Here is a 15,484-nt window from a genome sequence, read left to right as displayed (position 1 = left end):
AAGGGAAGGGGAGAGGTATCCTTGGGGCAGCCTGCTTGTCCCCTTTCAAATGACGTGTTGTGGAAGGAGCTTCCTTGGCACATCTTGGTGCAGAGGCGGTGCTGCAGGAGGTCCTGGCGCGTCCTGGCCTGGGGAGACGGTGCCTTTCCCTGCTGCAGCCCCGTGCCCAACACCATCAGCATCAGCAGCCTTACTCAGGTCTGCTCTGCAGGGCGCATCCCAGTCCTTACCCATTTTCCTGTATTCCCAAGGGAGGCAAGGTTTGCTAAAAGCTGGCCAGAACGAGACATTGCTGTGCTGGGTTGTCGTGGCAAGGGGCACAACCCTGGCCCTGCTCGGAGCTGAGGGCTGCCCTAAGTAAACTGCCCAAGGTCCTGTCCTGGCATGTTCTGGGGGCAGAGAGAGATAAAGCACCTTGAGATGGAGGCTGGGCAGTCAGGAGGCAGTGACCCAGGCAGGTAGGTCGCCTCCTTTAAATCCGGCAGCCCTGCCGTGCGCACACCTGGAGGGGGATTTAAAGCCTGTTGGAGAGACCTTCTTTGAGGTTGTCAGCCTTCTCTTCGGCTGAAATTAAGCAAGGAAATGCAAAAGTGGAGGTGCATTAACAGCGGGATAAGATCCGCTTTTAGAGTGTATTTCTGGAGGATGACTCGCTCCGTACCTCATCCCGAAGCATTTTATTCCCTGCTGCTCCTGTTCTCCGGGAGAGGAAATTGCTCCGAAGCACGGGGAGGAAGCCGGAGGGTTTCCAGGTTTGGCGTGGCTTTGGCTGCGGGTCTGAAGCAGTTTGAAAATGAAGGGGGACTCGGGATGGCCTTTCTTAAACAGAGGCCAAGCTCCAAAAGGAGTTAATAAATAACACTTAGCACTTATTCTGCAGCACCTCTTCGTTGCAGGAGCGTTGGCTCCTGCCAGCCCCAGCATGTAATGTCACGCTGCTGGGGCAGCTCACTGGGTGATTTTGAAGATCCTCAAAAATAAACGTAGATTCAGGGGTATTCAGGCAGAAGGTCATCATAAATAACTGTGCAGAAGGAATTGATAGCTAAAATCAGGTAAAATACATACAGGGTCTGACTGTGCCCCTCTTCCTTTCGATGAAAAACTCTCTGCTCATGTTGAACATCTGTAAAACCCGGCAGAGGTTGTACAGGGATGACAAATGACCCGCGGAGATGACAAACGATGGCACATTTTTTAAGCCTGTGCTGAAAACCTGTTGGCGGGGCGTGTAGCTCTCTCCTGTATGAAGCTGTCCCCGTGGCAAGCCGAAGTCGGCGTTACATCTACAATTTTCTCAGGTGCCAGAGGTAACATCAGGGTCCCTCTGCGTTGGGAAAAGGCAGCACCGGTGTGCTTGCAGGAAGAAAGGGGAAAACACACGAGAAATAGGGAAGTGAGTGATGACTCTCCAATGATGCTGTTTTTCCCAGCCAGATGGCCTCTTTCCTGTCCGACTGTGCCTTCCACCCGCCCCTCCGGAGAGCTCCGCTTTCCAGCTCGCTCCTCCACGTGCATCTTTGTCCCGGTGCTCGACCGCGGCGGGGCTTGCGTTGATATCCATTTCCTTCATTTAAACCCTTTTTTTTTTCTTTATTCTTTTTTTTCTGCAGTAACAGAGCTGAGCAAAATCTGACAGAGGTGGCGCACCAGGGGAAGGGGTATAAATAGCCTGGCGTTTCGCCCCGCTCAGCCCCTGGGTTGCACGAGCCGTGTTTCCCAGCCCCGCTGCAGCCGGAGAACACCCGCGGCTGTGGCCGCGGCAGGTTGAAACGCCGTCCCGGGTGTAAGGCTGGCGGGCTGACACTTCTCCCCTTCCCACCGAACAGCGGAGAAACCAGGCTGTGTACGTGGCTGGGGGTATTTCTCAATAGGAAATGTTTACAGTTTTTATCTTTAAAGGTAATTCCCTTTTTAGTTCCAATCACAACACGCTTTTGTTCAGGCGAGGTTTTTCTCTGTCTCCAGCCAAAAAATGCATCTGTTAGCAATCTTTTTGGATTTTAAAGTGAAGCTTTTTAAACAATGAACCATCTGACTATGAAAGGCATCTGGTCATGCTATATTTGCTTATTGTTAGCATAATTTTTAAACCCTGGGAAAAGCGTACAAGGGCATGTGTGCGTCTGTAGAGGAGAGGGAGTAGGAAGCATTACGGAAAAACAGTGCAGCCTGTGCTGCAACAGGATGGTTCGGACCCGAGATAGCAGCTTTGATAGAACCGTATTAAATGACAGCCCTTCCCAGCAGCCACAGGGCTGCCAGGGTCGCTCCACAAGTGTTTGGCAGAGCACGGGGAAGCGGCATTAGCTGCATTATTTATTTTTTTGGTGCGTGGATGCCGCTGCCGACGCACACCTGGCGAGGGCTCATCGGTCTCTGTGGGGCTGTGATGGTTTGGAACCGCAAACCTGGCGGTTTAAACCCGCCCCCAATCCGGCAGCTTAAACCCACCCCTGCTGCTGCCTGCTTCTTTTTCGACCTTGCAAACAGCACCCGTGTTTATCGCCCTGGCAGGAGGGCTGGGCAGCAGGGACTGCTCCTCGCACAGCGCCCTCGGTTAGCCTTGGGGATGCTGAAGCTGGGTGGGCTGCAGTGGCCCTGAGCTTTACCTTGCTCTGCTGGTACGGAACAGAAAGACGGGTGCAAAATAAAAGCATCGTCAGGAGGTTGCTTGAAAATGGATGCGCTTGTTTCTGTTTTTGCAGCAGGAGCAAGGTTTCTAGAAGGACTGAACCCTGGTGAGCCCCGGCAGCTGTATTCCCGAGCAGATCTCCACGGGGGACAGAGGCTGCCTGCTTATCCCAGACTCGTGATGGTCTGGCCCCTGCCCCTTTTGGGAGAGTTTCTTCTTAACCCTTTGTTACGGCTGTCCTGGTGGGAAGTTCTCTGGAGCACGCCAGCTCGGCAGGGTGTCCCAAGAGGGAGGTGACCCACCAGAGCTGTCTCCCTGGGGCTGGCATGGAGCTGGCTGTCACAAGCCAGCTCTTGTTTTCTGGCTTAGGTTCACCTCAAAGAACTTAATCCAGCATGTTGGGTTCAGATCAGCCCTTGTTTTGGTGCTTCTTAAGAAGACAGCAAGCACAGGGAACACGTTTGGAGGTTACCCAAGCCTTGGGCTTGCCCGATGTTTCCTTGCCCAGTAGGCTGACAGTGATGCTTTATAACGCAGAGCGGTGTCTGGCAGCCTGCAGAACTGGACTTTATTTTTTTTCCCCTCTCCCAAGGCCGTTGGGCTCACCGGTGGCTGTTTTTAGCTGTGCCACGCACAGAGCTGCCCTGAAGGTCATTCAGACCTGTACGTTGGGAAGGGAAACACACCGGCCACACTTGGTGCCCGCCAGCTGCTGCCTTCCTTCCCCTGTGGCTTCCTACCTGCTCACATCACCTTTCCCTTCCTGGCCGAGCTTCCCAATGAGAGAGGAAGGAGAGGGCTTTGGTGCCGAGAAGAATTTGGGGGATGTTTGTGTCCCATATCCCACAGGGCAGGATATGATGGACCCTCCTGGAGAGCTGAATCTGGAGCATCCTCATTAAGGTCCGGCTGCAAAATGCACACCCCAAAAAGCCCAGCCCGGGTGCTGGGAAAACTTCTGTGAATTCACCCCGTCAGAGCTCGGTGCCCGCAGAGCTTCCTCCATCATCCTGGCTCCGAGCAAAGCTGCATGAGTCACTTCCCTCCGGGCTCCCCGCTTTGTCGGGTGGCTCCTTTATTGCCACCGACTGCACTCAGAGACACTTATCGGTGTGCTGTAGACCATTAGCCGCAATAATTACCGCTGAGCAGCGTCCTGCGGCGAGCTGAAGGAAGCCCCTGCCCTGATCTTTGGCTGCTTTATTGTGCTTTCCCCTTCTGCATGGGAAGCGGCCTTCCGACGAGCCTGCCCGGCTGCTCATGTGAATTAATGAGGTTCTGCCGCGCTTAATTGAGAGCGCTCCTTAAATTGGGGGTTTCAGGGAGGAAATGCAAGAGCCCGAGGGAGCCGAGCAAAGGGAAATATTTATAATGCAGCAAGTTAATTATAAATGAGCAGTTTAGCCAATTTTGTTGTTCAGCCTCCCCCTCCCGCCCCCCGGAGACCTCGGTGTTTTTCGCTCCGCCGCTTCCTTTCAGCCCCAACCCTGCAGCAGGTCCGGGGCCGTGCTGGTGCAGCCGGTCACCTCGTGGTGCTGCGCCACGGCGGGGACCCTGCATCCTTCCCTGGGCTCGGTGCTGCTGCTGGGAGTGCTGGTAGGAGCGGGGTGCTCCTTACGGGGGTCCTGGGGTGATGGGGAGGACCTCCAGGGATGTCTCCAGGAGGTGACAGGAGCCGGTCCCGTTTTGGGCAGTGGTCGAGGCACACGTGGGCGCTCCAGCTCCGCCAGTCCCTGGGTCGAAGCCTGCTTGCCAGCCTCCAAAAGGAGCTGGGAACGCTGGCAACATGGAAAGCTTTACCCGCAGGCTGTGCAGGATTGCTGCAGAGCCTTCCCGCAGCAGGGTGGCTTGGAGGCATGGGCCGGCAGATGTTCACAGGCTTGCAGCATCCCCGGCCCCTTTCCCTTTTTTTAAGTGCCTTGGGCACACGGTCGTGCTCTCTGTCGTGTCCTGTGCATGCAGACGGTGCTGGGCCCACCACTGAGAAGGTGCTGGAGGCTGACCCGAAGCGTCTGGCAGCAGCTCTGTCAGGGCTGGGGGTGTTTTGTGGCCCCAGCCTGGTGCCTGCGCTCCCATCTGCGTGGGACAACAACAACCCGGGCGCCTTTTGGCAAGGGAGAGCGGACGCGCAGCGGGTGCTGCTCTCCAAATCCCATGGGGGAAGCTTTAACCACAGGCAGCTGAGAACCGATACAGAGGGCGCCCTGCCTGCCATCCTCTGCCCCTGGAGCAGGCTCAGAGTCGGGAATGGTCCCGGGGGACCTCTCGTAGCCAGCAAAAACTTAGTGGCAGAGCACGGATATTAGCGGTCCTCCCGGCGGCACAGAGGCAGGCGCTGGGACCTCCTGCAGGTTTATTAGGTTTGGCACTGGTAGGACACATTTTTGGGTTGTTTTTCTAACATCTCGGAAAAAAAAAATTCTGCTGATTCCCATTCGGGTTTAAAAAAAAAATAAATGTCGAGGGAAGGTGAATCAAGTGTTTCATTCAAAACTTGGGTTCTTGGCGGGAGAAGGAGGGGCGAGCAGCCCAGACTAATAAAGCAGAGGGCAGGGAGGTCTAAATACAGGCGTCTCACTCAGGAAAGTCCTTTCATTTGCCTTAAACTTGACCAGAGGCATGGCTAAGCAGCTTCTCTCGGCCCTTGGCACGCTGCGGGAGATGCCAGGCTGCCACCTGGGTGCTCCTCAACTCTTGTCCCCATCCCAGAGCCACCCATGCTGAAGGCTTGCTAACTCTCTCTTTTTCTCATCTTGGCAAGCCGTAGCTTGGGAAGTTTTGGATGCACAAACATTTCCCATTTATGCCTCTTGAACCACAGTAAATATTTTGGACTCTGCTCCTTTGACTTGCAGGAATCAGCCAGACTACTGGTAGTCTGCACGCACAGACGTGGGAGCAGGAGGGTGGCTTGTCCCTGGCCTTCCCAGGGAGCTGCAGTGAGGGACAACCCCTACAAACATCTCAACTTCCATCTGATACATTGGGAGGGGCTGCTTCTCCTGGTCCAACTTGAAGTGGATTTATTATTTTATCCTTTTTCTTCTTTTGGTATAAATCTTGGGAAAATACAGTAGGGAAGATTGTTGGTCTTGAACTATTCCTTCAAAATACGCATACTACCTGTTATTTTTTGGACCTGGGCTCAGCAGTCCACTGGTCATGTCCTACAACAACATGGTAGAACTTGAAAACGACTTGTGTGTCTCAGCAGAGACAGGACATTGTAAACCGGGATGACCAAAGGAGGCTGTGCCTCAATCGTTGTCATAGATTTTGGGCTGGGGGGGATGTCCTTTCATGGGGGACATTGCCGTGTGCATGTTCCCTCCTAACAACTAATGAACCCCCAAGGTCTCTTGGCTGTTGTGCCAAGAGACTCCCTTGGTGGCAAGTCACAGCCCTCCCCCAGGAGTTGAACCTTGTTCACATCACATTTGTTTACCCTTCATAGCTTGTAAAAACTCTTTTTTTTTTCCCCTCAAAGCACAGTCGTCGAGGCTGTATGGCCGAAACTTCAAGGGCACGGTAGACTCAATACAAGAGAAATCTGGGTGTAAAATTCCCAAACTGATACACTGACACTGGGGCAGAGCTTAGTCACAGGCAGACGGTGTAATACATTGCATATAAAATGTGCTATTTCAGTAGATCAGGTAATGTTCCCATATCTGGAGCTGTCAGTGGTGAGTTCAGAGTGCAGAAAATTTAGCTTGTATTGATATAAATTTATGTAAGTGCACGAGGGATCTTCATAGGTGGTTGGTTTTGAAGGGCAGGAGGTGTTAATGCAATTTCTTCTAATCCACTCTCTTCATTTCACTTTTTTCCCCCTCTCTGCAGGACCAGGAAGAAAATAAAGGAGCCACCAGCTGGCCAGAGTTTTATATCGACCAGCTGAACTCCATGGCTGCTGTGAGTATTTCTGCAGTGCTTTGGCACTTGTGAAAACTGTAACTGGCAGCAGAGCAGTGGTGATATCGTGATAGTTTGTGATACGGTCAGTGTTGTGCTTGAGAGAGCCGAGTATTGTAGCCACGATGTTGTAATGTGGCACTTCTCAGCCTTTCCAGTTTGCAGACCCCTCAGCACACTGATGGAAGTTATTTAAGCCAGGTGAAATGCAGGGAGAGTTTATTTTGTCCACTGGACCACTGGATACAACTGGAGAAAGGAGACGTTCTCCAAGGCACGGGGACCTTTCCTCTCCCTGCACGCCAGGAAGCAGCGAGGCTAAAGGCACACAGCAATTTTCAGGCTGGTTTTGAAGGAACCTGTCTGATCGTGCAGTGCCAGCAGGGAGGGCATCGAGCTGCTGTGATAGTGGTGAGGCCAACAGCCTCGGTGCTGTTTGGTGGCTGCTGCAATGAGAGCGGGATCCCTGCTACCACCCTGTTCCCAAAACACCCTCTGCGCTGGGTGGTTGCTGTTGTGCTGGGTGAGACCAAAATAGTGCTATTTTCTGTAGGAAATACAGTTCCTGTAGGGCAAAGCTGTGCTGCAAGACCTGGCACCCACCCTGGTGACCCCAGGCGTGGATGCCGTATCCCGTCCCTCCGGACTGCAGGGCATCCCCACACCCCCCCGGGAAGGGCACATGGGATGCATGGGTACTGGGGAAGGCTAAAAGACCCCCCATTTCTGCCCTTCACCCCCAGTTAGTGTTGCTTTAGCTCCCTGTATTCTCCTTGCCCCATCCAGCCCCAGGACCATCCCCTGGACACAGGGATGTTTTGAGATTTTTGCCACTCTTTTTCCTTTTGCAGAGGAAATCGCTGATTGCTTTGGAAAAAGAAGACGAGGAGGAGAGGAACAAAACAATAGAAAGTTTGAAGACTGCACTGAGGACAAAACCAATGAGGCAATTCTCTTCCATTTCTTTGCTTTATTGCGCTGGTCATGGCTTTTGATTTGTGTTCCCTGGCAGGGGGGTTTTAGAAAAGAAATGGAAATGGGGCCGGCTGAGGATGAGGGGACTTGGGAGGCAGGGACCCTGAAATGGCACTTGCTTTTTGGATCACGTCTTGTCATTTTGTTCCTTTTCTTCAGCCTTTTTAGTGGCTGAGAACCATCAGCACCTTCACGTCTGTTCAGAGCAATCAGACCACTTTTTTTCCCCCTCTCAAATTAGCTGTCATTCTAATTGCTACAGAATATAAAAATGCCTTCCAGAGTTTTTCCAAAAAATCCGAATTTTGTTGGTCAACCAAGCCCTTTGTTTCAAGTTCAACTCTCCTTGCGCTTTTTGAAGGAATAAAATCGTATGAATCTTCAGGCTTTAGTGGAATGCAAGAAAAAAAAAGTTGCTAGGAGGTATTGATGGGGAGGATAAAGAAAGGGTGGGGCTCTTTCTAAAAGTCTTTAGTTTTTCCTAAGTTTCTCTGGAGTCTGCATGCACACATCTGAAAAATCTTTTAGATGCCTCTGGTTGACTTTTCGGATGGGAAAACATTTCATTAAGAAATGCATTGCCCAGTCTGGTTATGGAAGACACAGCTCTTGTTTGCAAATGCATTGCACTCTTCCATTTCTCTTTTGCAATGGTTCTGGCAGTGGGATTTGGTCAGAAATTCCCAACGTCGGGGTGAGTACCCGATTTCCGTGAAGCCTCGACCTCTTGGGCGCTGGCTCCTGCCGTCCCCAGGGAGCAGGGGCGGTACCCAGCTTTGTCGTAGTTTGCAATTAAACTTTCCAAAGTGCTTAAAAGTGGTTTGTGAGTTCATCTCACTGGAAATCAGAGGGATGCAGCAGGTTTCTATAGAAAACCTTACCTTCTGGACCTACCTTTGTTTCCAGGGAAGTGAACATCAAATTTCCTATTGACTTTGGCTGGCGTACGAGCGGGCTTTCAAGCAGAGAAATCAGTTTTCACTGGGAGTGCAATTATCCCTTTTGTTGCTGCACATAAGCACTGGTGGATCTAAATTAAACTCATCCTAGTGCTGGGATGTTCTCAGATCATTTGCTGTCCAAGCCTACTCCTTTTTCCAAAACAGAATACACCCAGCCAGGGTGGCATCGGGCAGGGAGGTCCTAAAATGCACGAGTGGTGTGCAATGAAGGAGGGTGGGTTATGTCTGCATGCTTTGTTGAATCTGCATCGGGCACTGCGTGCATTCGCTGTCTGCATTCAGTTTAGCAGCATTATATCAGTCATCATCAAAACGTGAAATCCCTGCTTAAAAAGGTGTGAGATTTGTACCGCGGAGGAGAAGGGTGGGGGTGGTGAGGCAGCAGGTCTGGCAGGTGTTGTGGGCATGACGTTGGGGTTTCTGTGGGCTGGCTGCAGCTGGGTAAGAAGACAACTCCAGGACCAGGGAGCTTCTTCCCCTCCTGTGCAAAACTGGTCCCAAAGGACCAGTAGAAGTCCTGCAGGCTTTCTGCTATGCAAAATCCGTTGCAGGAAAAAATATGTTAAATGCACTCTGGGTTTGCAAGAGCAGACAAGTCAGCCCTGTTTGTGGGTTAAGTGCTCCTTTAGCATTTGATTTTAAAACGTCCCTCCTTCTGGCAGGTTTGTAACCCGGTTCATCGACCTGGATGGCTTGTCGTGTATTCTGAACTTCCTCAAAAGTATGGACTATGAGACAGCAGAGTCTCGAATACATACCTCTCTCATTGGATGTATAAAAGCACTAATGAACAACTCCCTGGGCCGGGCTCACGTCCTGGCCCATTCGGAGAGCATTAACGTAATCGCTCAGAGTCTGAGCACGGAGAATATTAAGACGAAGGTGGCAGTGCTGGAAATCATGGGCGCTGTGTGCCTGGTTCCCGGCGGCCACAAAAAGGTACTGGAGGCTATGCTGCACTACCAGAAATACGCCAGCGAACGGACTCGTTTTCAGGTGGGTGCCTCTCGACTCACCCCTCGGCTCCCAAAATTCGGCTCTGGGTCTGGGTGGATCATCAGCCGCTGCTGAGAGTAGAGGGGACCTCGCCAGACAGCCCAAATTGGAGTTCTTGGCCCTTCCTCCTCCTGGGTATCTAAACACCACGTATGCGCGATTTGTCCTGGCCATTTGTAATTTTGATACTCTGGGAATTACCCCAGAACGATGCCCTATCTGACGAGAGCAACGGCTGAGCAAAGAGTGGGAAAACAGTTATTTAGGGCCGCTCCACCCCCCCCCCCCCCCCAGCATGCTCGCTGTTGTAGGGTTTTTGGCACTGCAGCAAGGCTGCAGCACGTCTGGGTGGGCTGATTTTTGCAGACACAGGTGCTGGGATGGGCTGGGCTACATCAGGCAGCAGCTGTTGGTCTAGAAAGCATCACCAGTGAGCTGCTGCGGGGGCTTTGGAAGCACCAGGAGAAGTTGTGCACGCATGTGTCCTCTGGCAGCTCATGCAGCACCTGGGCCCTTAACTTAACATTGTGGGTTTAACAGACGCTGATCAATGACCTGGACAAGAGCACGGGGCGGTATCGGGATGAAGTGAGCCTCAAGACAGCGATCATGTCCTTCATCAACGCGGTCCTGAGCCAGGGAGCAGGCGTGGTGAGCTCTGGGTCTTTTGGACAGGGTGGTCTTTTGGTGGGTTCGGGGCTTTTCAGTAAGGTTTTTGAGGAAATGCACCTTGCTGTGTTGACCCAACAACTGTCCCTGGCAGGAAAGCCTGGATTTCAGACTGCACCTGAGATACGAATTTCTCATGCTTGGGATCCAGCCAGTCATTGACAAACTAAGAGAGCATGAAAACTCAACCCTAGACCGGTGAGTGGTGACCCGCAGCCTGATGGTTATTTCTCCCCTTTTGTTACGTGCCCGCTTTCTGGTTATGGGACATGGCATTTGGGGAAAGCCACGTGGGTCTAGACTATAGATCTGGCTCCTCTTGAGGAAATGCTTTGGTGTCACCAAAGAGGGAGGGGAAGAACCCTGGCTCTGCTGCACTCTAGCACAGGGTTGAGCTGGGAAGGATGTGCCATCCTGGTGGGTGCTGTCAGCCCTCCTCCTCATCTCCTCTTCCAAAAGAGTCCTTGGAAGGGCTGTAATTACTTTGCCCTCTGTGTTTTTGAATTGGTTTCTCGAGTTGGCGAGGGTGAGGACAAACACGTGGAGCTCCAGGAGCTCTAGGCTGAAGATCCTGTTGGTGTTTCAAGTTTTGCTTGTCTCTGGACCACTGCCTGTTAGTGGGATGCTCTGGAAGCTGTTCCAAACTGGCTGCTTGCTATGCATGGCCACATTTATATCTACTTTTAACAGCATTTTTTTTTCTCCTTTCTTTCCTCAGGCATTTAGATTTTTTCGAAATGCTTAGAAATGAAGATGAACTGGAATTTGCCAAAAGATTTGAGCTGGTGAGTGTGAATGTTACTGCTGCAGAGCCTGGCTCTTGATGTCATGGTTCCTTTAAAAAACGCCTGCGTAGACCAGGACAAAGTGCAGGCTTTTGGGTCAGATTTGGAGGTTGGAAATCTGTCTCCTGTTGCGCTGCTCATTTGCTTCATCCCTCTTCTCCCCTGCCTGCTGGCCTTGTGCCCTTCATGGGGCACTTGGGGCTGTCTCCATGCCAAGAGGCTCACAGGGTTTGGTGGTGAGACTCAGGAAGCTCAGGTCAGAGGCTTCGTAGGAGACCAGGGCCGTATTCAGACAGCTTCTGGCAGCATCTCACGGCTGTGTGCGGTAGCAGATGCTGGTGCTGCTGTCCCTCGCCACAGGGCTGATCCAGCTGGGGTCACATCAGCCCGGTGGCCTGAGCACGCTGCGCTCTGTTCCGCAGGTTCACATAGACACCAAAAGCGCAACTCAGATGTTTGAGCTGACGAGGAAGAGGCTGACTCACACAGAGGCCTACCCGCACTTTATGTCCATCCTGCACCACTGTCTCCAAATGCCTTGTGAGTACTGGGGGGGCAAGAAACTCGCACCTCACAGCCCAAGTCCCCTGCCCGGGTGGCAGCCATGTCCCTGCGGCTTCTCCCAGCCTCTTCCCTTCCTCCCGTCCAGATAAAAGAAGCGGTAACACCGTCCAGTACTGGCTGCTGCTGGACAGGATCGTCCAGCAGATCGTCATTCAGAGTGACAAAGGGCAGGACCCCGACGCCACTCCCCTGGAAAACTTCAATATCAAAAACGTCGTCCGAATGTAAGTGCTCGTCCTCCTCTCTCGGGGCTCGCTGCCGTGACTTTGTCTGCTCAAGACGGAGGGCAGGCGAGGCAAGGTTTGGGAATCATCCCTGGCAGGCTCGGATCGTTTTGACCTACTCAAGAAGACATGCTCAGTGAGCTATTTCCCTTGACTGTCACTGTTCCTTATTCATCACTCACTGCTCTCACAGTGACGTTTCTGCTCCTCGGTTGGACAAGTCGGGGTCCCTGGAGCTGCGGAGGCAGCAGAGCATCCCAGCATGCAAACCCCGTGGCCAGGAGCCGCTGGGGGCAGAGCAGAGTTCTCTGAAATACCCCCACGGGAGCTGCACCCCACGCAGCCCCAACTCCCCTGCACAGTGCTCCTCAGTCGTGTTTCTTCCTGGTGGTGTTTGCTCGCTGACTGCACCGGGGTTGTCTCATAGCACTGCTTGTCTCCTCCTTTTAGGTTAGTCAATGAAAATGAAGTCAAACAGTGGAAAGAGCAAGCGGAAAAAATGCGAAAAGGTGAGCGGTGGAAAGATGAAAGGCACTAACTTTAACCTGAGCGTGCACGGTAAGCTAAACAGCTCACATTTATTTATTTAACTGGATGGACTGTGCGTGAGTGGCTGAGATTGTATCATGCTATGGGGCTTATGATAGAAATAGATATTAATTTCTTCATGGGGTCTGCAACACAGGGGCAGCCCTAGCCAGAGTCTAACGTGCCCAACACACACTCCCTTTCTCCTTTTGCACAACTTCTCTCTTAAGTAGCACAGGGTTTATAATCCTGCACACTGCTTGCTTTCTGCGCTACCGAAGTGTTCATCACCCAAAAGTGGATTCAAGGGTTGCTTTTGGGGACTGTTTCAGAGCACACCGAGCTTCAACAGAAGCTGGAGAAGAAGGAGCGGGAGTGCGATGCCAAGGCCCAGGAGAAGGAAGAAATGATGCAGACACTGAACAAGATGAAGGAGAAGCTGGAGAAGGAGTCCAGTGAGCACAAGCAGGTCAAGCAGCAGGTGGCGGATCTCACAGCACAGCTCCATGAGATGAGCAGGGTAAGGCCCCAAACCTCTTCCTCGTTGTGCCCATGTCCCAGATCCCCTGGAAGTGCTGAGGGGTGCTTTCTGGAGGCTGCACAGAGGGCTGCAGAAGGTGCTTGCTGGGAGGGCCCCCAAGATGTCCATCCCTGGGAATGGGGCGATTTCACCTCTCTGGCTGCATTGGACCTCAGTCAAGCATGCTGAAGCCTTTAGTGACTTCCTGTGCTGGTTAAGTTCTGACAAACAAAAAAAAAAAGGCATTTTTGGATGGTGCCTTCCCTCTGTGTGACCAGTTCCTCCTCTCTTTCTCTCTCAGAGAGCAATCTGTGCTGCCGGCCCTGGAGGACCTCCCTTGCCACCAGGAGCTCCTGGTGGCCCTTTACCTTCTCCAGCACCAGGATCCCTCCTTCCCCCTCCTCCACCACCACCGCCACCACCGGGGGGCTGTCCCCCACCCCCACCCCCACCACCGCCCCCTCCGGGTGGCCCCCCTCCACCCCCTGGCCCCCCGCCCCTGGATGGGGTGATGCCCCCCCCAGGAGCACCGCTGGGCTTTGCCCTGAAGAAGAAGAGCATCCCGCAGCCGACGAACGCCCTCAAGTCCTTCAACTGGTCCAAGCTGCCAGAGGTAAGCCAGGGGTTCCCATCTGTGCTTTCAGAGGGCCACAGTGCTCTGCAGAAGGAGAATAATTCAGGCAACAAAACCAGAGGTGCCAAAGGAGGCACCCCAACCTGCTGTGCTCCCGCTGTCTTTCAGAACAAGCTGGCAGGCACCGTGTGGACCGACATAGATGATGCAAAAGTGTTTAAAATCCTGGATCTCGAAGACCTGGAAAGGACGTTCTCCGCCTACCAAAGACAGCAGGTAACGGCTGGCCGGGGCCTTGCACAGGCCTCTGGGGCAGACGCCGTGGTTATGAAGCCGCTCGGTTTCACGTGTGGTCTCGGGACGCGCCTCCTGCCATTATTTCACTCCGTTTGCCAGATCGGCTCGATCTGGTTTGTCCTCTCATTTGCATGCCAGTGCCTTTGCCTGGAAATGGTAGCTCACAGCCAGACCTGACCGATTTCGCCCCTGCCCACGTACCTGACCGCGTGTGTCGCAGCGCCAGCACCAAGATGGATCACGAAACAAACAAAAATGACAGGGAATACATGAAAATAGCCCCCAGATGTGGCCACGGTTGAGTAATTTTGGGATCACTCTTAACAGCGACTGCTTCATGTCTGTATTGGGTGGAAAATTTATATCCCTCTCTGGCCAAGAAGGACTCAGTTTTACCCACATCTACCATGGGTGGATCTCTTCTTTTATTTTTGTAGTGAGCCCAGAGCAAAATGTGAGCTTTGAACAAAAAGCAAGTCCCAAACCAAAATAATGACACTGCAGACAAAAGTCTCTGCTTTTTAATCTCCTTCTCAAGCAATATGGCCCCAGTTTGGAAGGCATCAAAACCAATGAAGAAAATTAGACACTTGTTTTACCCCAGGCAGGACCGTTAGTGGTCAAAAGCCATGAGTTTTTTCAGGAAAAGCAGGGGAGAAAGTAAGAGAGAGGCTGCAAACATTGTGCTCACCTGCTGAACGTCTGGCTGCGTTGCGGGGAGGAGAGGCCAGGCTGTCTGCTCTCGCCAGGCTCAGGAGGGACGGGCTGGGAAGGAGCAGACCCATCACGTAAGCTCCTCAGACAACGTGAGAGCTTAATCTCTTCCAGAGGCTAATGGAGGGCAAGATCAGGGTGGATTAGGGCGGTGCAAATATCAAGAGTAACCCCCGAGGAATAGGTGCTGCCCTGGTGTGTTTTGGGAATAGGGCCCATCTGAAGAGGAGATGGAAATGGAAAGGAGGCAAGAATGGAAACCTAGCGTGTCCGTGGGACAGCTTGCCCTCTGGCCAGAGTCAGTGAATCACCTGGTGTGCTGCAGGTTACTGCCAGGCAGAAATCCAAACAGACTTTGGCTTGGCTGAGGTCCTGCTGGGTGAAGTGGGGCCAGCAAGGAGGGGGAGATGCTGCACGCTGCAAGGAGAGCTGTGGCATGGGTTTGTGTCCCAGGCTCCGAAAGGGAGCCAAACGTGGGAGCCAGAGACTGGGGTGGGACTGACAGAAGACACGAGTTCATTGTGTCCCACCAGCACCTCATAGCAGCACCATTTTGTGTGAGCGGAGTGCTGGGACCATGCCCCTGGTCCCCAGCTCGTGTCCTCACCCACCTGCAAGTCCCCAGAGTGCCACACAGGTGATGCCTGTGGAAATCCCTGGCTTTCCACGAGGGTCTTGTTCTCTCCAGAGACTGCAGAGCACCTCTCGAGTGTGCGAGGCTGGGCTGTTAAGATGAGAAATGCAGCTCTGCAAGTCAGTCACTTTTTTTTCTTTTATTGGGGTACGCACCCTGGAATGATTACAGATGCATGAAAGTAATAAATACTCCTTGCTTTTTGCCACCACTAAAAAGATTTGGTGTCTGGAAGGTGTCTGCTGGATGGGAGCTGGGAGAGCTCGTCATCACCTGGGCCACCAAGTTCAGTCGATGAGAATTGCTTGTCCTTTGGGGGAAGGATGTTAAACTAATTTCTTAATAACTTGCAGCATTTTCAAGCTCGAGCAGGGATTTCTCCTCCTCCTTCCCTGTCTTGAACCCTTTACTGAAAGTCACTGACTCAGTGACCACATCTCTCACTTCCCTTGAGACATGATGTCCGTAGGGCTTGGGGCATCAGCGTTTGCC

The 15,484-nt window shown here is 52.7% G+C and overlaps 1 protein-coding gene across 5 annotated transcripts in view; it reads left to right on the top strand.

The window, feature by feature from the left end:
* The window catches only part of DAAM1 (dishevelled associated activator of morphogenesis 1), an 88,264-nt gene that overhangs the window by 51,891 nt on the left and 20,889 nt on the right, over positions 1-15,484 (top strand). For all 5 annotated transcript variants that reach the window (XM_080595683.1, XM_080595684.1, XM_080595686.1 and 2 more), the window contains 12 exons: positions 6,479-6,550; positions 7,402-7,496; positions 9,150-9,483; positions 10,024-10,134; positions 10,247-10,350; positions 10,871-10,937; positions 11,360-11,477; positions 11,587-11,725; positions 12,176-12,234; positions 12,586-12,773; positions 13,075-13,386; positions 13,516-13,623. In XM_080595683.1, coding sequence (XP_080451809.1) covers positions 6,479-6,550; positions 7,402-7,496; positions 9,150-9,483; positions 10,024-10,134; positions 10,247-10,350; positions 10,871-10,937; positions 11,360-11,477; positions 11,587-11,725; positions 12,176-12,234; positions 12,586-12,773; positions 13,075-13,386; positions 13,516-13,623 — 1,707 coding nt within the window. The remainder of the gene's footprint in view (positions 1-6,478; positions 6,551-7,401; positions 7,497-9,149; positions 9,484-10,023; positions 10,135-10,246; positions 10,351-10,870; positions 10,938-11,359; positions 11,478-11,586; positions 11,726-12,175; positions 12,235-12,585; positions 12,774-13,074; positions 13,387-13,515; positions 13,624-15,484) is intronic.

This window comes from Anser brachyrhynchus, assembly GCF_964034855.1.
Source record: "Anser brachyrhynchus genome assembly, chromosome: 5".
In the NCBI taxonomy this organism is placed as follows: domain Eukaryota; kingdom Metazoa; phylum Chordata; class Aves; order Anseriformes; family Anatidae; genus Anser; species Anser brachyrhynchus.
Note: the sequence above shows the minus strand (reverse complement) of the source record. Positions and strands in the feature narration are given on the sequence as shown.